This window comes from Salminus brasiliensis, chromosome 2 (assembly GCF_030463535.1).
Source record: "Salminus brasiliensis chromosome 2, fSalBra1.hap2, whole genome shotgun sequence".
In the NCBI taxonomy this organism is placed as follows: domain Eukaryota; kingdom Metazoa; phylum Chordata; class Actinopteri; order Characiformes; family Bryconidae; genus Salminus; species Salminus brasiliensis.
In genome coordinates this window covers 38,427,696-38,455,162 of record NC_132879.1, presented here as the reverse complement: position 1 = coordinate 38,455,162, position 27,467 = coordinate 38,427,696, and the positions used below count along the sequence as shown (strand labels likewise).

At 39.7% G+C, this 27,467-nt stretch overlaps 1 protein-coding gene across 2 annotated transcripts in view; it reads left to right on the top strand.

The window, feature by feature from the left end:
• Positions 1-27,162, top strand: part of plxnb2a.1 (plexin b2a, tandem duplicate 1) — a 131,489-nt gene extending 104,327 nt beyond the window's left edge. For both annotated transcript variants that reach the window (XM_072672607.1, XM_072672608.1), the window contains 29 exons: positions 64-175; positions 893-1,004; positions 1,340-1,441; positions 1,717-1,806; positions 2,429-2,516; positions 3,209-3,369; positions 3,896-4,044; positions 4,218-4,347; positions 5,015-5,151; positions 6,063-6,233; positions 8,180-8,291; positions 9,276-9,488; positions 10,642-10,821; positions 11,354-11,490; positions 11,646-11,746; positions 13,883-14,112; positions 14,661-14,842; positions 15,151-15,217; positions 15,341-15,487; positions 16,034-16,190; positions 16,416-16,516; positions 16,877-16,961; positions 20,014-20,165; positions 20,959-21,119; positions 23,062-23,209; positions 23,717-23,781; positions 24,311-24,386; positions 24,532-24,606; positions 25,025-27,162. In XM_072672607.1, coding sequence (XP_072528708.1) covers positions 64-175; positions 893-1,004; positions 1,340-1,441; positions 1,717-1,806; positions 2,429-2,516; positions 3,209-3,369; positions 3,896-4,044; positions 4,218-4,347; positions 5,015-5,151; positions 6,063-6,233; positions 8,180-8,291; positions 9,276-9,488; positions 10,642-10,821; positions 11,354-11,490; positions 11,646-11,746; positions 13,883-14,112; positions 14,661-14,842; positions 15,151-15,217; positions 15,341-15,487; positions 16,034-16,190; positions 16,416-16,516; positions 16,877-16,961; positions 20,014-20,165; positions 20,959-21,119; positions 23,062-23,209; positions 23,717-23,781; positions 24,311-24,386; positions 24,532-24,606; positions 25,025-25,129 — 3,746 coding nt within the window. In that variant the 3' untranslated portion in view covers positions 25,130-27,162. The remainder of the gene's footprint in view (positions 1-63; positions 176-892; positions 1,005-1,339; positions 1,442-1,716; positions 1,807-2,428; positions 2,517-3,208; positions 3,370-3,895; positions 4,045-4,217; positions 4,348-5,014; positions 5,152-6,062; positions 6,234-8,179; positions 8,292-9,275; positions 9,489-10,641; positions 10,822-11,353; positions 11,491-11,645; positions 11,747-13,882; positions 14,113-14,660; positions 14,843-15,150; positions 15,218-15,340; positions 15,488-16,033; positions 16,191-16,415; positions 16,517-16,876; positions 16,962-20,013; positions 20,166-20,958; positions 21,120-23,061; positions 23,210-23,716; positions 23,782-24,310; positions 24,387-24,531; positions 24,607-25,024) is intronic.
• The last annotated feature ends 305 nt before the right edge of the window (positions 27,163-27,467 follow it).

The window sequence follows — 27,467 nt, the reverse complement described above, 5'->3', positions numbered from 1 at the left end:
CAAACATACGGTGTAAATGTAGTAAGTGGACCTGTAAAGTATACCTAACTTCTGTTTCCACAGACTTTCTAGCTGTTCCTGTGAAGATAATAGTGAATAAAACAGTAGAGGTGGCGGCCCACGAGTACAAGTTCTACAACTGTGCTGCAGTCGTGAAGAAGGCAGCAAACACACCGTAAGTGCTAACGACCCGTGTACAGCTCACTAAACACAAATCCACTCCGGTGTAATGTTCATTAATGCAGGATGGCACCCTCAGTCTCAAACCTTAATGAGCTTGTTGGGGTTCTAGCTGGTTCACGTTCATCGTTAGGTAAGGCCAGATAATGCGAATTTCAAAGCTTTCAAAATCCCTAACTTCTCAACTATTGTCCCAGCTACCAGCAGCAGCCATGGGATCTTCTAGGCAGCTGCTTACAACTTAGCATTAAAATAACGGATGCTATAGATGCCGTTGCATTCTGGAGAAGGCTGTAAGAACATGGCAGTTTTAGGTAGCAGTTAAGAAATGGCAGGGAACAGGGACAGTCAAGGTCAAGTTTTGGTCTGGAGGTTTTCTGAGAGAACAGTATGTAGAATTTTTGTAAAGGCAAATCAGAAACCCTGTTTGACTGCAGAAGACTATGATGGTTCAGCAATGCGGGCACAGATATGAGCGAGCAAAGGAATGTTTGGAGAAAAAAGGGTGCACTAATGCTTTGGGCTTGTGTTGCAGACAGCCGCATGGGGAACATTTCACTGGTAGAGGGAAGAATGGCTTTTTTTAAGTTGTCAGTTATCTATATGCAACCATTATTTTTAATAAAGAACCCAGTTTTCCTTTTGTATCATTTCCACCGTGTTTATTTCCCTCTCTCACTGTTGTTGTTCAAAACAATGTATTTTTGTTTAGGTGCATAGTGTGTGTGACCAGTGAGTGGGGCTGCCAGTGGAACATGCAGGATCACACCTGCGGTGATAAAGATGACAGTGTGGACAGCGCTAACATCATCAGGCATACAGAGGTGAGGTCACAAGATGAATAAATCAAAGGCGATTCTGTTGTTGATTTAAAATATTATGTTTGTTTATATGTGTGTTTATATGTTTAGGTGCCTTAAGAGAAGTATTGATTAGATTAGTGCTGTTGGTCACCATAATGTGTGCAATCATTAAGTAGTATTGATTGAATAGTAGTGGTGTTAGTATCAATAATTTACTGAATTTGTAAACAGTATTGATTAGATTAGTAGTAGTGTTAAAATCCTATCCTAAACTCCATCCCGAGCAGGTAGATTATTAGATGCTTATGTTTTGCCACTGTGATGGTGGTGAACATGTTCTTCTCTGCTTTTTGCAGAATGACAAGTGTCCTCAGTTTGAGAATCCAGATCCGCTGCTCATTCCTGTGGGCTACAAAACCCCCATCAGCTTTAAAGGCAAAAACCTGGAGCAGTACATGGTAAGAAAGCTCTTCACTTCACACCTCTAAACATGCTTTTTTGTGGTGTAATTGCTCATCTCTCATTTTTTGGATGCAAGTTAGTATGTGATTAATGTACAGTTACTACAGATACAGAAATGCTAAGGCTGAATGGGCTTTGAGGAATGTGTGTTTTTTTTAATTTTTTTAATGATTTACAGTTTTAATGGCCTAAGCCCTGAGCAGCGTTTTCAGCACATGTGTCTTCCTTTCAGTAAATCCTGTAAAAAAAGTTCTATTTCACTCTCTCTCAGGGAAAATCCTTTCAGATTGGCACTGAGCTCATGAAGCATGTGGGCGAAGTGACTGCCATGGGATCAAGGTTCAGTTTTGAGGGCTATGAGGTCAGTGTCCCACATTTGACTCCTATCTTTATACTCTTGCTCTAGTTACACTTTCTTTTCTTTTTTTATTTTCTTTCTTTCTTCAATTCTGTTTTTCTTTGTTTATTTCATCTTTGTTCCTTTACCTTTTCCCAACTCTAAAAAGGTCTGCTAGTTGTACCCCGTGTGACTGTATAGGTCACACATTTTGATTTGGTAAAAGTGAGGAGCGCTGCTTCTAATTGCTCCACGTCCCTGCTCCATTTGACCAAGGACTCACCTGTGAAAGAAAAGGTCATATTTAATTCCATAATTCTTTGCCTCTTACAGTGTTTAGAACCTTCATGGTCAAGGCAAAGAAAAGTAATAACGAGAGGAAGGAAGCAGGGCTGAATTTATTGAACTAAATGCAGCTCATACATTCAGTGTAACTGGGCATACAGCATCAGTCAAATGGAATTAGGTCTCCTGTATTTGGAGGCAGGGCATTTCAAATAGAGCTCTAGTGAAGGGAGAGACTGCCGAATGGCCAAGTTATACAAAGAGTTCCTGCACGGCACACGGTAAATGCAACCAGTCATTAACGCATTCTTTTGTGAACCTCACTCATGTTTTTACCTTTTGCTTTTTTTTCTTTGCCTAGTTTGCATATGACAAAAAGCCAGAGGTGAATGTGACGTTCTATGTGAAGGATAAGGAGACAGAGAAGAAGATTGACAGCACCCTGCAGGGTAAGCCATGAGAACCGTATAGCAAATATCCCACTCCTGCAAACCATCGCTCTGTTAGTTGTGTCTTTGGGATTAGTTTTATGGACAAAACAAGCCTAATTAAAAATTTTGATGAGAAGACTTGGTTGGGACTCACTTTAACTCACTTTCACTCACTAATCTGTGTTCATACATGGATTAGGTTTTGCCCTATTTTTCAGCTTCCAAAAGCAGTACCCGGAGTAGGATATTTTATATAGGATATTTTATATAGGATCATTTAACAAAAATGATATGAGCGTCTTTATTGTCTTAAATAACTGTAGTTATTTACAGTTACGTACTTTGTAAGTATTTTATTCCTAAATTTATTACTAAATCATAATAAAAGGCCTAGAGTAAGTAAGCATAAACTAACAACTAACTAGGTACTGGTACAACATCCAGGTAAATCAATATAGCACTTATAGTGTTTTCCACCCGCAAGTGAGTTTATTGTAATATTATTGTTATTGTAATATTCTCAGTGAATGAAGTTAGATTGGTGTGAAAATTGTTGTTTCAGAATGTACCAAATCATTTACTGAAGAATTGTAATTACAATCATTTGCTGGTCATTAATTAACCATTAAGGTACTCAGCTAGAAATATGTCGCATTCCCTTGTTTCATTCACAGTCACTCGCTCACTCGCTGTTACTTTCTCTTTTACAGTGGCGCTGTATAATTGTTCAGTGGGCCGTGAGGACTGCAGTCTGTGTAAGAACGCAGATGCAAAGTATGAATGTGTGTGGTGTGGCGCCACCCGCTCCTGCATCTACAACAAGCTTTGTGACGAGGAGGTTCAGAAGTGCCCTGCACCCAGCATCACTGAAGTGAGACCCTCGCTCCTCACGCACATTATTGAACACTTCCACATATGTGCAGATTTCACACACCTCTTTGAACTGAATTGTTCTTCTGTCATCAAAGAGATGTCCAGTCCCTTCCCCCATTCTTGGGCATTGGGCGTCAGTGGTGGCTCAGCGGTTAGAGCATCAGATTTTTTTCGATGACATGGTTGTGGGTTCAGTATCTGGGTTCGCTAAGCTGCCGCTTGATCAAGGCCCTTTGCCCTCTCTGCTCCCTGGGCATCACAGCGAAGGCTGCCTACCTCTCTGGGCAGTGTGCTCAGTGTATCACTGTGTGTGCTTGCTCACTAGTGTGTATGTGTGTGTTTACATATTATACATGAAGTATTGAACCTCATTGATGGATTAGCTGCTACTTTTAGAAATGTCAGGTTCTACATGGTGCATCTGACAGTCAAACCTGAACCAGACCGTGTGCTACTTTTACTGGATGCATGTTCAAGGCGTCCTCCTGTTCCTTCCTTAATACGTTTATCTGCTCTCCTTCCAGATTGTGCCACAGTACGGGCCAATTGATGGTCATATCCTCGTCACTATTAAGGGCTCCAACCTGGGTATTAGGAAGGAGGACATCAAGAGAATCACTGTGGCTGGAGTGCCGTGTGCACACCAAGCAGATAGATACTCTGTTTCCACCAGGTACTGTGTTCACAAATACCTACCTTACTGTTTCCGTGATTTATTAGATTTCTAGACAGATAGCTGGCAAGGCAAGTAGACAGGGAAGTACATACACAAGGGTATACAGTTTTTATTACTTCTCACGAAGGAATGTTTGTGTGTGTTATAACACGTGCCTCTGTTTGTTTCAGTGTTGTGTGTGAGATTGGCCCATGGACAAGGCCTCCTGGGGATGTGCTCAGTTCTAGACCTGAGGGCCCAGTGGTGGTGGAAGTAGAAGGGCCAGAGACAGGAGTGTCAAAAGTTGTCTTCAAGTATAGGGTAACCTTTTCTTCATCAACAGCCTGCTTGCTCACTCTCTCTTTCTCTTGTACCCTTCATTTTTAGTCTGAATCTCTATATATATCACCTAGTTAGATATGATTTGGTAAGGAAACCAGGGGGCACAAGTCAAGTTTGGCTTACTCCCCTCTGAAATGTTAGGACTAGCACTGGTCACAGATGTCTTCACCTTTCAGTGTTGGTTAATGAGTTAGCCACTCTTACACTGTATAGAATGTATGAATACGTTTTCTTTAAATTTTTTCTGTTAATGGTTAGCAAGGTAATTAGCTTGCAAGCTGCAAATTTGCTGCAAGAACATGTTCTAGATTTTAATATTGAAAGTAAACTGAAGCAGTCATTTAGGATGAGCCAGTGCAAAAAATGGGTGGATCTTGACCCCCTGGGCCCAAAACACAGCATCACCACTGATTATAGAACAATAATGTGGCAGATTGAAAAACTCTCTCACTCTCGTTTCCTCAACCTCTCCATCCCGTTCCCCCCACCTCCTTTTCTCCAGCTGTAATACTCTGTGTTTGAGCGGAGATGTGTGTTCTGTGGTTATTTGCTGATTAAACAGATGTGTAATTTTTCTAGCTTGTGAGGCTGTGTGTGTGTGTGTTTGTAAAGGGCAGAGTAAGATTTGCTTTGGTGTTTCCTGCAGGACCCGATTCCTAAGAAAGTTCACCCCATCAGAGGACCCGCCCAGGGAGGCACAGTTATCACCATCACAGGAGAGTACCTGGACACTGCTAGTAAAGAAGACATCAGTGTCTCTGTGGCAGGAGTGCCCTGTGAAGTGTGAGTAACAAACACTGAGCTGTTTTTTTATTTTTGTTTGTTTGTTTTTTTTACTTTTTCTTTTAGACATTTATTGTTTAAACATTTAGTCTTAGAAATCACACACGCAATCTCTCTTTCAGAATTAACCTAATGCTCACATACCAACCTGTTTGCGTTCATGCTAACATGTTTTCTCACCTGCCGTGTCTGCTGTTGATATTTGTGGTCAAAATCATGAAATCATGTTAATGACCTGTTATAGGGAGAATAGGGTCTCTATCATTGCTGCTCAGGGCACGGCACACTATAATTCTAGTAAAAGGTGCAGTAAAACATTTGCAAGTCATATTTGTGTGAAGTCACTCTTTTACTGTCAGTGACCGTTCTGCATCCCTCAGTTTGTCCAGAAATGCATGTGTAAAGCATATCCAAAAGTGGTAGCTCGAAACACAAACTCCACTTCCTATTCTTGCTGCTTGCTATAATGCTGCTTTAAAGGATGAGAAGTCCAGAAAAGCCACTGTAGGATTTTCACAAGCTGTAAAAGAATGAGATACCTGAAAAGGCTTTAATGAGCTAGAAAGCAAAAATCTTAAAAGAATACAATTGTGAGGATGGTGGTGATGTTTGTTAATATTAAAACTAATGATATTTTGTATTTATTTGTTTTATAAAGAAGGTTGCTTTACCAAGCATCAGCTGTATAGAGCAGATGGATAATAACCAGCTGAGAACACAGCCTAGTCATGCCTAGTTGACTATTTTAAGGCTAAGGCTGTATTTCCCTTAGTTGTTTCATGACAACTAAGGGAAATAAACAAAGTGTGTGTGCATGTTTACATGTCTGTGTTTATGCATTTGTTTTATCTTATTGTCTTTCTTTCTCTTTGTTTCTTTTTCTTTCTTTCTCTCTCTATCATCTTCTTTAGGCTGGACTTTGGTACCAGTATCACCTGTAAAACAGGCCCGTATAAGGTTGCTGAATCTGTTAAGGTCGTAGTGAAATATGGCAGTAAAACCTCTAAAGATGTGGTGCAAAACTTCAGCTACGCCCCCAACCCAGAGATCACAAGCTACAACCCTAAGGCCAGCTTCATGTGGTCAGTCTAGTTCTTCAATTCTCAAATCTTTATAGCCATTTAACCTGCTCAGGTCCAACCGAGTGCAGTATGATGAGGAGAAATCACACACAAATTTGTGGTTGGTCACTTGAGGATATTTTGTAAAGTCATACCTTGATACCTAACAGTAACATAGTACCTAACGTGACCAAAAGACTGAATTTAAGATAAATTAAGCTGTAAAAAAAAAACCTTTTTTGGTCATATGGCTTGTTTGGGTGCAGGCAATTTGATGTAAATCTTCTCAATCTAAATCTTTACTCAGGAAATACAATATTTATAAAATAGACATTGTTTAAACCACCTTCAGGACATCAATCTGAATCTGAATCTGAATCTTTTCAACGCTAAACATTTTTAGTAATGCGTTTATTGAGTATTTAAAGTAGTTTTTTGACGTATAGATGGTAATTACGTGGTTGTTGGGGCAGTCTCTTGCTCCAGCCTGTTTACAACCATAATTATTATTTTATTATTATTTGCCTTGGAATTAAATTGTTTAATGTAATAAGAACAGGGTTCCCAAGTCTTTGTGGATGGCGTTGCTGGGATAGCTTTTAACCTAGCGTCTGCTGGCTGTAATGGCTTCGTCAGCCTCAGGTCCTACACTCTTCTGCAGGCAGCCTAGTGTTTGCACCTTGATTCTGCATTCTCTGGAAGTAGCTGCTGCATTTCGCTTTGAAAAGATTTTGCTAATGGGCTTGATGCCTGTAACCTTTGTGGGTGTCGATGTAACGAGTCCAGTCTGTTATGTAACAGTTTTGTAGTTTCAGACTTGTCCTGTTTTCCAGCTCTGTTTTGATTCTGCTGCATTTTCTGTTAAAGGAGGACATAACCATGATTGAGGTGCACAGTGTGCCAGTTTTCCATTCTAGGACAGCTTTAACTGATAAGTAACAAGAATAAACATGGTCAAAAGAAAGCCAAAAATTCACATTTTGATGAGTGGTGTATCTGATAGATGTATCTGTTGTATATGTATTTTGCTTGCAACCTAGCAGATCACTTCTGAAAATCAGCAAGAGTCAACAGGCTCATAGCAGTTATGTGTACAGCAGTAGACCTAGTGGAAAGCAAGGTCGACTTGGGCTGAGCTCAGAGCAGAAAGAAAGATTGTGAGGTTAGAGATCGAGATGTGCAGGAGCTATCGATCAGTCTGGAAGAAGAAGAGTCTGGGGGAGAAACTGTGAGATGAATGCTCCTGGCTGTAGAGTTGCAGAATTTAATGCTGGGTAGCCAGGTATGAAAATACCAAAGTCCTATTAGGTATGTAATGAGTGTGTTGGGGGCACTGAAGGTGGTGGTGTTCTAATAGAACTGCAGCTTTTTCCCTCAATGCTGCAGTACAGCTGATTATTCTTGTTTACGCATTAAAATTTCAGTCATTCCATCTTAAATCTTAAAGAGGAAGATTTTAGGTCAGTAGCGTCTCTTCAGAGCCTCAGATTTTAAACATAGTGTTTGGTGAGGATCCCTTATTCGTCTGCAGTCTTTTTTTTTTTTTTAATTAATACAGTGTATTATATAGATCCAATATAGACCTTTTTAGATGCGTAATTGTTTTTTTGCATGTTTGAAGGTTTGGCACATATGGGGAAAACCTTTTGTACATGGTTGGATATAGAATGGTCTCATTGTTTTAAATAATCTAAATAGTGTTTTTACTTAGATTGTAGGTTTGGCGTTAGAGCCACAGTGTATGGTTAGATTAGGAGTTAAAATAGAAATGGATCAAAAATGGTTCATAAGAAACTTGACTTAACCTTCTAATAGTGTTAGAACAGGATCAAGAAGCCAACTGTTGTCTTAGTTTTAGTGGTTTAAGTGTTTGTTGTCAGTTGAGGACAGAAGCATACCTGTGCTTGAGAGAACACCTGTGTCTGAAAGCTGGTCTGACTGCATTTTTCTGTGTATGTCGTTTGCAGCGGAGGCCGGATGATATCAGTCCACGGTACCGGATTTGACCTGGTTCAGGGAGCTGTCATGCAAGTGCTGCCCTCTACTGACGAGTTTAACCAGCAGTCCAGCAATGCAGAGGTGAGAGTCATCCTCACTTGAAGGAGCAGTTTGGGGGGGGGGTTCACATGGATGAAAACAGCAGTAGCAGTCTTCTGATAGTCTGTTAGTACTCCATGTTAGAGATTGCATATGAAAGAGTTTTTGTATTTAGATTAGCAATAATGAAATATAAAGAGATAATTACTCGCAGTGTTAAAGGTCTTGCACATCAGGTGTGAACTCTTTTTCATTTGCATGCTGCAGCCATTAAATATATGCAAAAAAGCTTCTTAAATTAGAAGTGCATCAGATTTAGAATATAAATCACTGTAATTGGTATGGAAGAGCATTCAAATAGCAGTTTTTAAGAATGTTGGTACTGATGCATTTTGTCTGCATGTCAAACTATTGTGATGAATGTCATGTAATGATAAACATTGACAATTTCGCATTATATATGTATAATGCAAAAATCTTCACTCATTTATTTCAGCATATTATCTGTATATTTAAATGATTGGCTACTTAAATGTGCCATAAAAATGCATTAACTGAGTTAAGATGTTCTTGCTAAACCTATTTACAACCCACTTATTTAGCCTCAGTATAAAGCATACTGTTTAGCTTTTTATGGTGAAATAAATATATATATTTTTTTATTGGCTGGTTTACTCCACTACTGCCGTTCACACTAGCCACATAGCATAGCTTTGTTTTTGACACTGTAACAACATGTTGCAGTTACTTGTTTATTTTAATTATTCCTCGAGTCTTACCAGTGTTCCTTTCTGGGTCCCTCTGGGTCCAGTGGGCATTCTGTGCTGTTTTAGCCTTGCCTTGGTGAAATGATTGGGAGACATTTATATAGTGTAGTTCAGCATGTGTACAACAGTACACATCAAATATATTGTGCTTTACATCATGGATTAATTTCATTTTTACATATTTACAGATGAAATGGCAGTGGTCTTCTCTAGGAAGTCTAGGACAATTGTAAGATTTTCCTCTCTCTTTCTCTCCTAGTTTGTGCAGAAGTTTCTTTTTAAGAATGACACACTGCTGCAGTTCCTCTCTCCTCCGGTGAATATGACGGACCGAAATCGCTCCTTTAAGACAGTCGTGCAGCTGGACAGCGTCAGGAAGAACCTCACTGATTTCGAGTACCACCCGGACCCTTTGTTCATGAATCTGACCAGCCCGATGCACATCAGCGCAAGCAGCATCATCATCGTCTATGTAATTATCCAGAATTATGTTGATTTAGATGTTGCTAGTGGCCAGATTCTTTGGAGCGTAAGGGCACATGACTTGTTTGTTATTCTGTAAGCTTGCTTTGAAAATTCAACAGTAGGGTATATCGAGAACTTAGAGTAAAAGAATATGATGACTCATGGGAGATGTATCATATGCTCAATTACATATTCTATTATAGACTTCTGAAAATGTTGGTGATATGCTGTGGTCATTGGTGTAGAAACTCCTAATATGCAGATATCTGTATGACAGAAATTAATAGGATTCTTGAAAATCACCTCTATTATGCTCTGTGGTAAACAAGGATTCCAGCTCTGATGCATGTTCTGTGCTTCCCAAATATCACTGGATCCCTTAAATTAGGAGGTCATTAAATAGGCAAATGAGTTTCTCTACATATGAGCCCACACTACTGCACACTGAACTGACATCATAAGACTGACAGCCTCAGCAAAATACCCATAAACAAATCAGACTTTGCCAAATGAGGTTAGTTAAGGTTGTTCAGTTACAGTAGAATGCAGGAGTAGGTGGAGGTGTTCTTGGGTTAGTAGTCAAAGTTATTACTTTTGACTTATTTTCATTGCACATGAATGTTAGGCTGCTTGTAGCATGGATGTAACAAGGTTCACATTTTAACTCATTAATAGCCTTGGGAGCATTTGGGAGAACAATGTACACAGAACAAAATGTGTCAATGTTTGTTTACAACAGAGCGCTTCATTTCTCTCATAAGCGAATCCAGACCAGGAATTCAATGGGCACCTTGTCCCACTTCTGTAACCGTGCCAATTTGGTCAGGTAGAGACTACATCAGTGTCTGGATTTCCTATCCATTTCAGTCCATTCTTCCTTAGACTTCGGCCTTGTGTCCAAGCAGAACACAGACACTCCCATATTCTTGGGTGGCGTTGTAGACTTTGTGTGTGACTGGTTCGGCGGACATGATGGGTCACTGCAACATGTTAACTGATCAATTCTCAGGCCGGAGCAGCAGGTAAAATGCTGAAATAGGCGCACACACGCTCCAGCTGTAGTGTGAAGAGTGGATTAAAATGGACAGGATCTCAGCAGAGTATTGGAGAAAAGAAAGATGCAGAAGACTGTGTTTGATGTCTTCCTGTGTGCGTTGCAGGGTCGGAGTCTGTCCAAGGCCATGACGGCAGAAGAGGCTCAGGCGTTTGTTGGAGATGCACCTTGTACAGTGAGCTCATTGCATGATGACAAGCTGATCCTTCAGGCTCCCTCCACCCCCCCTAAAGCACGGTCCAGGCGCCAGCGCAGGGACACCAGCACAGAGACCATGGAGCTGGTGGTGAGAGAGACGCTCTGCATTTCACTTTTTAGCTCTGAACAGCTGGTTTACATGTTCCACATCATTTATTTGACTTTTTATTCCCCCTTTTTATTCCCCCCCTTGTTATTTATTTATTTATTTATTTATTTATTGCTATACATCATAAATATATTTTTTCTATTATGCTTTTTTGTTTCTTTCTTTCATTTTTTTATTTTATTTATCTAAATGTATTAATTAAATATATTACATTTATTATTATTTCTTTTGGTTATTATTTCTTTTTGCTTTTCTAGTCTACTTTTCTTTTATTCTTGTTATTTTTCTTTGTGTTTATTTTTTATTTCTTTTTACATAAATGTATTAAATATATTTTACTTTTGTTCTTTTTTGCTTTTTTGGTTTCTTTTTGTTTCTTTTTTTCTTTTCTTTTCTTTCTTTTGTTCTTTCTGTCTTTGCTTTTTTGTATGATTTTTTTTTTCTTTGTTGTTTTCGTTATTTCTTTATATATATTCTTTCTTAACTTCTTTATTATCTCTCTCTCTTTCAGGTTAAGTTTGGTAATGGCGAGTGGAACGTGGGCTCTGTTCAGTATGAGAAGAAGAATGAGGTTCCTCTCTACATCATCATCCCTGCAGTCCTCCTTCCCATGCTGTTCTTCATCGCTGTGTCTGTCTACTGCTACAGGTAAGTAAGATTCCTGAATGCACTTGGGAAATGTGTCTTTTGTCAGATAATCTCCAGACCTCCTTGGATTTGCTCTTCCGCTGTGTAAGAGGAGGCTTCTTCTTACATTTTATGCAAAACAACAACAACAAAAAGCTGTTTGTGTGTGTTGGCAGGAGGAAGAGTCAGCAGGCAGAGAGAGAGTATGAAAAGGTGAAGCAGCAGCTGGAGAGTCTGGAGGAGAGTGTGCGGGACCGCTGTAAAAAAGAGTTCACAGGTGTGTGATTTCTGTATCTTTATCCAACCACATGCGTGCACACTGTTTTTGAGAACTGTGCTGCATGGTCATTAGTCAATGCACAGCACAGACTGAACCACGTCTTAGCTAACCATGATCAGTGTCATAACTGCTCTTTTTTTTCTTTCTTTTTTTTTTCGTTGTTCTCACAGCGATTCATAATGTGCGGCTTGGGGCATTCAAACTAAAAGCAGGCTGTCAACATGGCATAATTACACAGCACAACTCTGAGCTGTGCTGTATTACAGCAAAGCAAATGACAACTGTTGGCCAATTTTAGCATTGAAAATGAAAGCTTAGCTGTCTACAGTTGAATGGTTTTTTTTGTGGCCTTTAGAGCTACTTTAAGGTAGTTCCAAACTTAAGTGATAATAGGCTTATTATTTTAGAATATATATATTTTTACTGATATTGTTACCTCCAAACTCAAACTCCTAAATACAGACATGGCCAAAAATATTAGCACCTCTTTTAAGAACTGCACCACTTGTCCCAGAAATATGTTCCAGTTACATATTACAGTTATTCAAATGTTTATTTCTTTTGATTGCTTTGAAATTGATCTGGCAATATGGAACTAACACATTTATGGAGAAACTTTGACTAAGTGTGTACCACAATGAGCATGGAGGAAAGAAAGAAGAGCTGGACAACTTTAAGGCTACAAGTTTGTCTCCAAAGATCTTAAGGTTCCTGTGTCCACTGTGCACAACATCATTAAGAAGTTTACAGCCCATGGCACTGTAGTTAACCCTCCTGGATGTGGACGGAGGAGAGGAACATATTGAATATTACAACAAAGGATTGTCCGAACAGTGGCTAAAGAACCTCAATCAACTTCAACTCAATAAGTTCAAACTGACCTGCAGACACAAAGAACAACAGTCTCCACTCATACCATCTCTCGCCGTCTGAATGAAATGCTTTGGTAGGGGTCCCAGGGGGACCCCACCATTGACAAAGAGACTTAAAAAAAGCCAAAGCTTTAACCCTTCTGGGAGAACTTCCTGTGGACAAATGAGACCAATATAGAGCTTTTTGTAAATTTACTAAAAATGACCTGAGGCCTTCAAAGAAAAGAATGCGACCCCTATGGTTAAACATTATGGAGGTTCAGTGTTTTGGGGTTGTTTTGTTTTGGACTATTAAAGAATTTTGGAGCACAGTGCAGGGTCCAGTGTCAGAAAGCTGGGTCTCTATCAGAAGTCATGGTTTGAGACACAGCACTGGAGAAGTGGCCAGCAGCAAGTTCAGAGCTAAACCCTGTAAAACATCTGTGAAGAGATCTCAAAACAATAGTTGGGAAGCAGTTGAAGGCATCCTTCAAATCTGAGCAGTTGGCAAAAGAAGAGTGGTCCTAAATTCCAGTAGAGAGGTGTTAGGAATTTATTCATGGTTACAGGAAGCGACCGAGAAATGTTTTCACAGGGTGTTCTGCCAAATATTGAGTTGAGAGTGCCAAACATTTTGTCCAGTACACTTCTAAAGCTCTGTGTGGAATGCTGTCAGATTCCCATTTGTTCTCTCAGGTGTTTGTTGTTGTTGTTGTTGTTCCATTTAAACAAAAAACAAATACACATGTAAATACGAAAGAATTTGTAATTGCAACAATGTTCTGGGATACGTTTTTCAGAAAGGAGTGCAGGGATGCCAATATTTTTGTCCAATATTTTGTCCAACATTTCTTCCCTAAATATTCATACATGTTTTAAATACTATTTCTTTTTTATAAAATACAGCAATGTTTTGGCCACAGTCGAATTTGCTTATCATTTGCGTACAGCAGTTGGGGGTAGTATTTCGTGTTTTTGTGGTAAGGCACATAAACACTGCATTGTTATGCACTTGCCCCCTTAAAATCTACAGACCTGCATGTGAATTCAGTTTTTCGCTCTCTGAACTACATAACTGACATTAGTTTCATAACAGTTAATGAATAATTTATAATACATTCTGAGCCGTAACTCTTTAAGATTGATAACTGAATGATAAACATGCAAGGGGTATTAAGGAGTTTAAGGCAGTTTTGGTTCTCTTTAAGCTATTTTCATGGGATTCTTGTCATAAACAGTCGTATCAGTGAAAACAACGATGTTCTACGACTGTTTCTCTCAGATCTGATGATTGAGATGGAAGATCACACCAGTGATCTCAGTGAGGCTCGTATTCCATTCCTGGACTATAAAAACTACACAGACAGAGTCTTCTTCCTGCCTTCCAAAGACGGGGCCAACGATGTCATGATCACGGGGAAACTGGATATCCCTGAGAACCGAAGGGCCATTGTGGACCAGGCCCTCAACCAGTTCTCCAATCTGCTCAACAGCAAGACCTTTCTCATCAATGTACGTAATAATGACACAAATCTCTGGCAAGCTGTAGTTCTACATTGTTTTCCCTCAGATGAAGTCAATTAGTCAAGACATGTTTTCTGTCCAAAGTTTGCTTCGTTAGTAACTGAGGTAGTAGAAGATATGTTTGGGGAAGGGGTAAAATTGTGTACATTTGTGTAATTACATTTTTATGCGACACTGTCCCTATAACTTTCCTTTGGAGATTACAAGTCCAGAATTGGTTGTTTTCTATGATTTGATAATCCAGAGATATTGAATAGCATCACTACATTTACTGTATCTGTATTCACCAAATTTGTTAGATGCTCTTATGCAGCGTGACTTACATTTGAGTCATGTTACACAGGTAGGAGAATGTAGCCTTTGAAGTCTCTTATCGGTGTGGTGTGATGTGGTGGTCTTGCCCGGCCAGAGAATCAAACTCTGCCACAGGACGTTCTGTTTAGTTATCATTAAGCATTTTGTTACACAGTACTAGAAAGGTCAAATGAGTTTAAAGTGACAGATAGTGATATATGCTGATCTTCTCTGTGCTGCAGTTCATTCGTACTCTGGAGAGCCAGCAGGAGTTTAATGCCAGAAGTAAGGTATACTTTGCTTCACTGCTGACTGTGGCCCTTCATGGAAAGTTGGAGTACTACACGGACATCATGAGAACCCTGTTGCTGGAGCTGATGGAGGAGTACATCCACAGCAAGAACCCCAAACTGATGCTGCGCAGGTGAGGGATGATTTATTTATTTATTTATTTATTTATGATTAAAGCTTGACCTGATGTTTCTTCTACTGTATTTGCCACACCCCACATACTTACACATTTACTATTGTATGTACCGTAAGAAAGTAGAATTCACAGCACCTTCACACTATACAACAACATAATACACAATGCTGTAATTCCAGATAAAAATAATTATAAAAAATATTTTTAAATTGTGCCGTCTGTGCTCTATTTTACAGTTAAAAAAATACTAGATTGTTTTGGAGAGCAATCTGAAACTCTAATCTGGGTCTTTGTCATATCTGTAGGTCAGAGACAGTAGTGGAGAGGATGCTGTGTAACTGGATGTCTATATGCCTGTACCAGTTCCTCAAGGTAAGCTGCGTTTTAGCCTGCAGGTACACTTTGTTGATTAGTCCCTTGAGCATCCATGTTTTTTTCAGACTCAAAGCTACTTGAAGAACTTGTGCATGTACGCATGCATGTTTGTGCTTTCAGGACTCAGCAGGTGAACCACTCTACAAGCTTTTTAAAGCTATTAAGCACCAGGTGGAGAAAGGACCAGTGGATGCAAAGATGAAGAAGGCGAAGTACACTCTGAACGACACAGGCCTGCTGGGGGATGATGTGGAGTACTTCGTCCTGGTGAGTGCACCCATTAAACCTTATTTACTCGTGGTTGCCATATTGCACAAGTTCTTGTACATTGGAGCATTGGTGGTTATAATTCAATAATTCAGAACATTTTGTCAAGATTATAAGATGTAAAGTGCTGTAGTAAAAATGCTTAATTCACTGTAGTTATTGCTTAGCAAGGAGGTAATGGGCAGTCACTTAATCTGCTGTTTTGATGAGGCTTAATAAGGGCATTCAAATGAAAATGAAATTTTGTGCGCATGATTATGATGTATGACATACACATTATAGCGCCTGATTTACCCATGGAATTGCTTAATGAAGTATTAAATGGGAGCATATTGGCAGTGACTGGCTTTATCAGGCTTTATAATGTCTACCTAACCTGAAATGTTAGAATCTTCTTTTATTTTTGTGTGCACAAAATAAATAAAATGCATATGATTACATTGTTTGCTTGTTTATTAAATATAAATAAACAGTATTTATATAGTATGTGGTTGAAGTAGCCCTTAAATCTTTAAGTGCGGAGTAATTGCCATTTTCTTCTCTCAGACTCTGCAGGTGTTGGTCCATGGAGAGGGTCCTGATGTGACTCCAGTGAAGGTGCTGAACTGTGACACCATCTCCCAGGTGAAGGAGAAAATCATTGAGCAGGTCTACCGAAACCTTTCCTACTCTCAGAGACCCACAGTGGACAGTGTCGCTCTAGGTAGGTTACTGCCATCCAGAAAGCATGAGCGTAACTGCACCTTTAACTCATATTTGCGCCGTAATTATGCTAGTTTTTTATAAAACACTACGTGACCTGTTTCTGCACATATGTACAATATATACTAGACATGGACACAAACTGTAAATGGGAGTCATACATTTACAATATGTGAATCATTCATTCTTTGTGCAATTCGCTGTAAAACGCACTTGTCGTCCCCAGAATGGCGTCCTGGTTCAACAGGACAGATTTTGTCTGACTTGGACCTGACATCACAGAAGGAGGGCAGGTGGAAACGTCTCAACACTTTGGCACATTACAACGTGAGTACTAACACACAGCCAAACAATACGCTTCTAACTAATGAAATCTCCTAAATGTTTATTGGTCCATTTAAATTTGCTTTAGTTAATTAAAATTGGGTTTGTCTATGGCATTTGCCACACCCTTGTATGATCTTTATTCTTAAGAGTGAGCCATTGTAAGTGAAGTAATGTCAGGAAGTAAAGGGTAATATAACATTTTATTAGGTTTCTGACCCCCATTTCTTTTGGTAAAGATTAGCTTCCTCTACAGTGAAAGCCTCAAATACAAAGGATTTGCCCTTTAAATAGTTTCACTACCACTAGCTGTGTCATTTATCCATAATTTTAAAGTTGATGGACTGTACGTTGTTTTCATAGGTGAGAGACAACGCCACTCTAGTCTTGTCCAGAGTTCTGCACACGCAGCAGTCTTTCGACCAGAACCAGGACAGCCATGAAGAAAGTGAGTTTGCTTTTCAGTTCCAAATGTAGAGAAAGTAAAATTATAAATATGGATTAATCCAGTATCCCCTCTACTATTAAATAAACCAAACTCACGTGCCAGCAGGCTTGGATGGGATATCTTTGGGACAAAGATTTGGATGTAACTGGGAAACTAACATTGAGGTTTTTAAGTGGTACACAGTCAGTTTTGGCTCAATCTATTTTCAAATGTTACTGTGCACTAATTTCAAAGACCATGTCCAGCACAAATTTGATCAGTTATACAGCAGTGTTACAATGGCCGAAATATGGGAGGACTGGTATTGGTTGGCATAGTTTTATTTAAATACATGGTGAGCAACCAGAGAGAGCAATTATTTTTAGGTGTTTGCAGATATAGCCGATTTACAGGTATAATCCTTTTTTTAGAGGTTAAAAGTAAGCAGCTCTTTTATTGTTATATTGTTATTTATAACTTATAGTAGTATTATAACTTTTAGTATTTTTTAATATGTTGGCTGAATGTATGGACTGGTTTCATGTTGGCTGTGACTTCTGATTTTAGACATGCTTTATACAAAACTAAATAAATAAGCCTGAGTTTACTTGACATGGTTGGAAGTCATGTGGTGATTTTGGTGTGGCATGCAATTGGATGATATTGACTTGGGAGTATATGGTTCTACTATCCAGCTTGTCGCTCCTATGCAAAACTAAAGAAGCAAAATTTGGACACCAGGCTTGTCTGCGTTTGGGGTGAAATTGTGTAAATTATTTTATTTATTTATTTATTTATTTATTTTTAACTGAACCACCGCTTTAAGCCCTTGAAAGACGTTTGGAGTAGGATCTGAGGACTTTGATGTGGAGCTGGTGCCAAAGTGATGCAATGCTTGGGCTGTGTTAGATATGTGCCTGGTGTAACAGGGCATTGGTGTAACAAAAGCTGTCAAGGGTCCTGGAAGCCCCTTAAGCAAAGTGCTCTGCAGTTATGCAAAAACCTCTTGACTGCTCCTTCATCTTAGAAACAAACAGCAGTCATGGCGTGATGTGCGGTGAGGCAGGAACGACCCGAGTGTGCAGCAGTGCAGGGAGGAGTAGCAGAGTTGACGCAGGAAATCTTGGGGAAGCGACATTTAAGATGTTTGACTGAGCGTGAGATTGATTGCAGATTAGAACCTGAGTGCATGGAATGAACACTCGCAGGTGTGAGCTTAGCGCTGTGCTTTAGATTGCATTACTGATTAAAATTTGAATCAGGTAATCAGTAATCCGTAATGGGACATATATCGAAAAGTAACATTTCAAACCCGTGGGAATAGCAAGAATGAGCTTGCTGCTTTTTTGGAAAAGTCGAGGAACTTAGTTTGTTGAACATTCACAGGCACTGATTTGGTCTTAAAATGACCATATTCACATTTAGATTCACATCTTAGTAATGAATTGAGTGAATTTGGCATTAAAATGAAATGTGTAGATCAACACACATGTACAAACATTCCACAGTGGTGTTTACACATTTTATTCTTGTTCTGTAGCTGACAGCTTTTGAGTCTGCAGCAAGATGGATGGTTTTACTTGCTTTACTGCAGTTAGAGACCTGATGGAGACCTGGTGTACTAGTTGATGTTTGTGTTTGGTCAGAAGGTTTTTATTTCAGGAAAGTAGCTGAAAGTAGCTATGTTACTGTCAGAGAATTTACCAAGAAAGTGAATAAGGAAAAAGGAAAGAGAAAGCTGACATTTCATTCATGCGGCCAGTATATACATGCCTTGGCAAAGTAAAATGTCTTTTGAAAGATGGGTTGTCATTATGTGTGTCAGAAAATGCTGTGTGGAATATCGGAGGGTAAAAAAGAAGGATATGATCTAAAACAAATGTGTAAATGTGATTCTGTTCGATGTCAAGTCATGTCAGATTTATTTGTATAGCCCTTTTTACAACTGTTGTCATCACAAAGCAGCTTTACTTAAATAGTGATTAATAAAAGAAGAAAGAAGAAAATAACGTAAGACATGATGGATCAAAGACCCCCAGTGAGCAAGCCAGCGGCGATGTGTGGTTCTTCTTGTTGGGCAGTTGAACGTTGAACGAGGAGTTTGAGCATCTAGATGCTCTAGTGCTTTCTTCACTGTAGTGGAGTTGTTTTTCAATGGGAAAATGTTCTATTGACGGATGGTCAATTTGTTCATATTACAATTGGATAAGGAAAGGTAGGAAAATTATTTGTGGATTTCCTGAAATCAACCCATCCAATATTTTGGTTAAATGGTTAAATTTTGGTTTTGGTTAAATGTAACATTTCTGGTAGGATATTTGAACACTTGTCTTGGAAAAATTGGTGTTCTATTAAATTGGAAAATTTGGCAATCTGTTCAACGGGTTGGATTCCTGGCACAGACCTGACTTTTAAGCACAGTCCAAATATTTTTTGGATTCAGGCCTAGACTTTGGGAAGAACATAGCTCGCTTTATCCTTTCCATTACCATCTTTGAGGTCTTTTGGAGTCATTGTCCTGTTTGGAACACCCAGTTGTGTCCAAGTTTGAATCATCTAGATGATGGTTTGAGGTTATGAGGACTGAGGTTGTCCTCCTTATTCATTATTTCATCCACTTTGTGCAGTGTACTAGTTGTACTAGTTTGTTTTTAAACTTCCACTTAAACTTAAAGCCCAATTAACTTGAGCTTAGTTTGAAGTTCCTTTAATGTTCCAGCAGTACGTTAAGCACCGGCGAATTATCTGTGTATATTTTTGAAACTGTATGTAGAATAGTGACCCTGTGTTGAACTTCCCTCCCATTAGGGATCTACAGTATGTATGTTGTACATTCAGAGAAAGAAAAGTTCAAAGAAATCATTGAAAGTCCAATATTGCCATGACATTTTTGTCCATGATGAGCGAACTTTCTACCACAACTGTAGGTATATAAAAGATTATGTATATATACATGCATGCATTTAATTTGTCCATATAAGCTGTATATGTGTAAGCAAGCCAATATAATTGCCATCATAGGTTCTTGATTTGTAGGTTTCAGTAACAGACAAGTGCTGGTGTGTTTTTCTAGAAAGCGCTCTGCTGGAGGATGATAAAGTGTTCCATCTGGTGAGGCCAGCAGATGAGCTGGATGATGTGAAGACCAAGAGAGGCAGCATGAAGGACAAAGCCACAACTAAAGCGATCACTGAGATCTACCTGACCAGGCTGCTATCCATGAAGGTAATAACTATAGAAGCAGATTATTCTAGAGACTGATTAATAGGTTTTGATGACTGGTTAACATAATTAGGTTTAGTTAAGAGAGTTTAGGACTTCATATTGTTCTCCAAGAGAGACAACCGCAGGTATTTCCTATTTTCAGCTAATGGGAACATGAGGTCACCATTATGCTATGTACGACACTGCAAATGCCCATGTGAACAAACCATGTGAGAATGTTCTGTACTTTGGTCAGACCTGTCGAGGGCGGGAAAAAAAGTAAACACAGGAAGAAGGTTCTGCGGACTAGGGCATATTTCTGTGCAATTTAACACTTGGTGTTTGGTCAGAGTTGCACACCAGATCAAACTACACCTGAGAAGTGAAATGGCTGAAACTTGCGGAGTACACCTGATAGTGGAATGGGATTGAGGTCAGATCAGGTTCTCACCACAAACAAATCGCTCCTGAGTTTATTTCAGACTGGAATGAGACCACCTCCTCTCAAGGGTCTCTGTGCGGTGGTTTTGGTCCGCTCCAAGAACGAATACTGTTTTCATACCTGCCTAAATGCACCGAGATCGAGATCGAGACTGAGTTTGACTAAACAGTGCATGTGAGAAAATGCTTTAGGTCACAGAACCATATATAAAAATCCATATACTGTGGATAATGAGTATTTCTTGGAAGTGAGGGGAGGAAATGGGTACACAGTGAAAGTGTACAGTGAACTGGGGCCTGGACTTATTAGAAGAGAAATTACACATGGCTGTGAAGATGACCGTGTCTTTTTGTGTGTGTATGTATGTTACAGGGCACGCTGCAGCAGTTTGTGGATGATTTCTTTCGCAGTGTGTTGTGTTCGGGTACTGTGGTTCCTCCGGCCGTGAAATACTTCTTCGACTTCCTGGACGAGCAAGCGCACAAACACGAAAACGTGGATGAAGAGACCATCCACATATGGAAGACCAACAGGTCTGTTTTACAACCTTCACCACAGTGCACTCTGAATAGCAAACACCACAGAACACTTAAGGATAGCCAGGTAGCTGCTGTTCAGAACATCACATTCTCTCCTATTCATATTATTTAAGCAAAAACCCTTATCCAGAATGACCTACAAAATATGTAAACAGCAGAAAGCAAAAGGATACAATACAAAGGGAGAGGAGGACATGACACATGATTAAATGTAAAAGTCTCAACCATAGCAAGTTTATTTGAGGGACTTAAAATGAAGAATGTTTTTATTGTTTACTCTTTTACTGGCAATCCTAGTTCTGACTAACCCTGCCGTGTGAAAGCCATATTTAGCCTGACTAGCTCACTTGGTCATATATACTTCAGAACAGTGCTAAATTAAATTACAGTCATGCAAAATCAAGGGTATCCTGCTTTTGTTGAAGTCTGTTTAGGGAAGACATTTTGGAGCACTGCTGTGAGGATTTTATTGCATTCAGTGACAAGTCTATTAGTAAGGTCAGGATGTTAGATGTTCACCACCCAACTTCATCTTCACTTGGAGCTCCATTATTCCAGAGAAACACTGTTTCGCTGCTCCACAGCTCAATGCTGGGGGAGCTTTATACCCCTGTAGCCCACGCCTGACTTTAGGTGTGGTGCCAATAGGTTATCTGTTCCAGAGAGTTCTGTTCTATTGGCAGTGTTTCTCTACAGGGACTAGACAAGCTGTTTTCGTATGCATTTGCACTTGCACCTGCATCTGTGTCAGCAATGGGCAAAACTTAAAGTAGCAGAATGCGTTAATTTGAAAGGTGTTGGAAAAAATTGGGACATATAGTGCACATCTTTTTTTAATATGTTAAATTCAGAGAATGAATTGTGCTCTGAAATGTGCTGAAACCACTAATGCTTAGCAGTGAATCTGTGTACTTCCACTACCACTGACCATCACCGAAACTGAAACCGCTGAACCTCTCTCCCTCATTTTTTTTAGTGCTCGACCAGAAACTCATTTTGCTATATGCCTTAAATCTCCTCCAGCCTGTCTGAATCCCGGCCCAGAACAGCCACCGAGACGTGATCGGAAGTTTTCTGAACCCAGTACAGATTAAATTATTCAGGCTTTGGCGAGTGCAGATGAAATCTTCATGCCGTGTCTTGTTTAGTAAGCATTGGGGAGACTGACAAGCAAATTCTCCATCAGCGTACCGAGGTGTATCCCTCACTAGAGTGTACGCATCTGTTCCGCTTCTGTCTTCACATTTGGAGTCAGGTGCAGTCTTAACAGAATCTCTGCATGAGAAAATGCTCCCAAAACAAAAGTGAGATAATTGCATCCTTTGTTAATGTACTGGGCTGAGGCTGGGGCTAGGGCTGTAAAAAGTGTATTAGATCCAGCTCCAAGACGGAGAGAGATTTGGCATCCGATTATAAATTCTTAAACAGCTCGACCAGGGTTAACCTGCAGTGGCTCATTAGGAATTCACCTCCAACTTTGTGCTGCAGTCCACTGTGGTCATCTGTGCTCCTCTGTGACCTGAGAAAGAGCAAGCGAAACCAGGCTCAGTCATTTTTTGATGGAGACGGTATTATACAGTGTAATGAGTGTGTGAGAGAGGTGGAAGGAAAAAAGCATTCAGCACATATACTACCCATCAAAAGTTTAGAGACTTGAATTTTCTTGCAGTTTTTACTGTCAAGTTTTAGTTCACAAAAAACTGTTTATTAATATTGTGGATATGGTATGAGGAGCAGGTCATGGTTGTTAACCCAAAGCATTACAACTTCCAACTTTTAACCCAAAGGTGTTTTAAACCTAAGGCCCTGCATGTGGGCCCTTATTTCTATTCCTCACCCCATAATACATTACATTTTGTAAACAGAATCAGCACTTGCTAAAGAGGCTGGAGAGCAGCATGTTACATGTATGACTGTATGTGTCCTGTGTCCGCAGCCTGCCTCTGCGCTTCTGGGTGAACATCCTGAAGAACCCTCACTTCATCTTTGACGTCCATGTGACTGAGGTAGTGGATGCCTCGCTGTCTGTCATCGCCCAGACCTTCATGGATGCCTGCACCAAGACGGAACACAAACTGACCCGGGTGAGCGTCCACATCAGATGCTGCGTGCTGGGAAATGTAAACTGTCCAAACATTTGCAGGGGTATTAATAGGGAGTTTGTCTCCTATTAACAGCCTCTGCTCTTCTCAAAACAGTGCTAGAATAGCATTAATTATGTTATGTCCTGATGTTGGATGGTCAGTTCTGGCACTCCAGTCCATCCAAAGGTACTGGATAGAGCTACATCACTCCAGAGGACTCGGTTCCACTGCTCCACAGCGCAATGCTGGGGGGCTTTATACCCACACTCTGCACTGGGCATGGTGAACATGTTGACATGCTCAGAATTGAATAGCATGAGTTGTTAAATTAACCAAGTAGTAGTAGTTTGTTTAATATTTCTGAATTATGTGTACTTTTATGTACTGAACAATATGTATTATGTATGTATGCTATTCTTCCGTTTATGAGAGTTTCACTTTTTCATAGAAACCCTCCCCCTTTGTCTTATTTTTTCATCATCTTTTTCCCCCTCCTTGTTCTCTTAGGAGTCCCCAAGTAATAAGCTTCTCTATGCAAAGGAGATATCCACATATAAGAAGATGGTTGATGAGTGAGTTTGTTTTCTAATTTCTAAAGAATGTGTTGCTGATAGACTTTACACTTCATAAACATCTATTTCTTCCAATTTGGAGTACTCTATCCAAATTGCAAATAGTTGAATCTTTGTTTTGAAGGCTTGGATTATAACGTTTGGGGAATTTTACGAATTTTAAGAATAATGAAATGGGAAAGTAAACATTCTGAGCCTTCTGGAGTCTCTATAGCCACAATTGTCAGAAGTTGGAAGGTAAAAGGGCAGTAGTTCCAGGTATTTAATAGTTAAGTGTGTTCATTTGTAAATTCTTAATTTGACAAGCATGATGTGGTCTTTCATTTTTCCATGAGTGTATTCCGCTGCCACTCCTTTAATCTCCCACTGAATAGTTGTGGTAGTTTCTGACTATGCACAGTAGTCAATCCTATTGTATTTAAGTACCTCTCTCTGTCTCTGTCTTTCTGTATATCTATATATCTGTCTGTTTACCTATCCATCTGTTTATCTATCTGTCTGTCTCTCTCTCTGTCTGTCTACCTTGCAGTTATTACAAGGGCATTCGTCAGATGGTGTCAGTCAGTGACCAGGACATGAACACACACCTGGCAGAGATTTCAAGGGTGAGAGTTTTAAGTGTGTGTGTGTGTGTGTGTGTGTGTGTGTGTGTGTGTGTGTGTGTGTGTGTGTGTGTGTGTGTGTGTGTACAGCAGAGAGCATGTTGCTGGTGTGTGAGTGGTGAAATAACTCCCTCTTCTGTTTTCGCAGTCTCACACAGACAAGTTGAACACCCAGGTCGCATTGCACCAGCTTTATCAGTATGCCAGCAAGTACTATGATGGAGTAAGTCTCTTTCTCTCCCCCTCTCTTTCTTGCTCTCTTCCTCCGCCTCTTCCTCCCTCCCTCCCTGCATCTGCCTGCTCACATATTTACACAAATTTCAAAACTTTCAAAAGTTTAGAGTCTCTTGTCACATCAATAACAAGCTGAAAGGTAATTTTAGATGTTTTATTTAATATTCCAAATAAATTACTTAAACACTTAAGTTACTTTAATGTTTAAGAACCAAATCATCTGCTTCAAGATTGGTTCATTTGATTTTCCTTCAATTCTAAAAACGTTAGACCTGTGAAGTTGGAGGACTGATGTACTTATATAAGAAGCAGTTTGTGTATGTATCTGATTTTACATTAAGGAAAGTTCTGCTGAGGTGATTCCAAATTTTTGATCAGTCAAGTGATTCTCTCTGATTCTCCAACAGATCATCTCGTCGCTGGAGGACGACCCTGCGGCTCAGAGTAAGCAGCTGACTCTCCGACTGCAGCAGATTGCAGCAGCGCTGGAGAATAAAGTCACTGATCTTTAGTGCAAAGCCCATCGCACTTCAGCCCAGGACAAACCCACCCTCATCTTCCCAGGACTCCAGAACTGAGCTGAAAGTTCTCTCCCCTCTCAAGAGGGTTTGGATGACATGGAGCCTCCATTCCTAATGAAAACAGACTGAGATCTTGTACCACGTTAATACGCGCTATATCACGTTTTTAATCCATATCCTTACAGCTTGTTTCTTCACGGCTTTGTTCTGAGTAATCAGTCCAGACTGAATGAGCTGGAAAAAAAAAACAAGGACTACGGAGGGCAAGGTCTCGTTACGGTACTTGGCCGACCTTTGGCGGCCACGAGGAATCTCAGCGTCCGTTTTGCAGTTCCCCTAGTAATTAGATGTCTATTCTTCCTGTGTGAACGGAATCAGATAGTATTATATGTATATATATTTTTACACTAAAGGTTTGCGTGCACGAACCTTCGCACGCATAAAAAAAAAAATGAAAGAAAATTTATTGTTTGGTTGACGACCACTGCTTCTTTTTACAGCACATAACTGTCTAGCATCGCCTGCCACGTTCCTTATTGAGGTCACTTCATGTGGAATATGCGTTGCCAGTGTCTTATGGGATTAACTGCAGCGCAACTGTGTGCATAATCATGCCTTCAAAGAGGATGCTTCTTGCTTTTATTTTTCTGTCTGTGATTTCCATATATATCTTTTGTCCAATCCTTTTTACCGCTGCTAGTTTACGTTAATAGAAGATATATATATATATATATATATATGTGGATATTTGGTGGCCAGGAGAGGATGGCAATCTGTACTGCTTTGGTTGAAGGTACCACAAGTCACACAATGCTCGTATCACCCATTGGTCAACTCCTAGAACATTCCACACCAGCCACAATATTGTATTATTTAAGAATATTTCTTCGTCACACGTTACTTGAAGTCCATTCATCCACTTTTTAAAAAGTCTAAATTGCAGATTTTAAGCGAGAATTTTTTATACATCCATGACGTTTTGTAACACCTTTTAATTTTTTTCCATGAACTGGCGCACACATGGCTGGTCTTCTATTTTTTTGGCATGTTAAACGTCTTTGGACCCACAACCGTGAGATGGGACAGACTAGGAGGAGACGACGTTTTGCACATCTTGACCTTTTGATTGTGTCGACCAAGTCCGAATGTTGTTCTTTCCCTCACCATCTGCTCTTCTAGCCTCTCGGAAAGTGGTTGATTACAAATAGCTCTGATTGCAAAGCATGCCCAACTGTAATTTGGAAGGACAAAGAGGAAGTCACTGATTAAATACATGAAAGGACTTAATTCTGCTGAACAAGGCCTTCGGAGCTTTCCTTTGTTAAACAAACCTGTGCAATTCTCAGAATGGTCACTGTGGAGTTTTATGTTGATTTTATTTTTTATTTTTTTGTTTTAGAGCTTACCAAAGTTTAAAACTGTCTAGAGCTGTATGTATTTTAATCATTTCCCCTTTAAACTTTAGCATTTTCTAGATTTGTGTGCACTGCATCGCGACTTGTATTTAGGTCCAAAAGATTAAGTAAAGGACTCATTATTGCAGAGGTGCGTTTTTATCTTGCTAATTCATGGTACTTATGATTCAGCGGCCTGACTCAGATGCTCTACGCAGTACACATATCAGTAGATGTCCATGCTGTGTTTTCTGTTTATGATTCTTACTTAATGTCTTCAATGACTTTAAAATGTTCCCCTCCCTCCAGTTCACCATGTTCTTTTTCCTGTTTACAGAGAAGGCATCAGCATGTTGTGAATCTTCTGTTCTGCCTTTTATCTATCAGGAAGTGCCTTAATGAAACATGAGTAATAATAATCAGAGCTGTGGTGATCGTGGCTGTATTCGAGACTGCAATAGTGACTAGGGTTTTTTTTTTGTTTTGTTGTTTTTTTGTACAATATGCCATTTTGTGTATGTGCCCGTATGTGAAAACCTTATGGAAAAGTGCCACTATGGTTTGCTTAATGCTGGTCAATGTTTAAGGCAGTGGAGAAAAATTGTATTAAAAGTATGTTCTTTGCCTTAATCTCCTCTTAGTTTCCTTATTCAGCCACTGCAGACCAGATGCACATCAGATCAGCAGAGGAAACACAGCACGCTATTATTGGAATAGGTGGGAAATTCTGTAATTAAAAATGGATAGACACCTGCTGTGGTGTGAAATATCACCTAGACATGTACATGGTTGCCGCTGTACATCTTGCTGTCCGGTGTCTACTCGTAGTGTGTGTGTATATACATGTGTAAAAGACATGGGAACATATTAGCAAAATAATAATAATAAATGAGTAAATCAAATAACCACACCAACTTTGACCTTAATCTTGATCA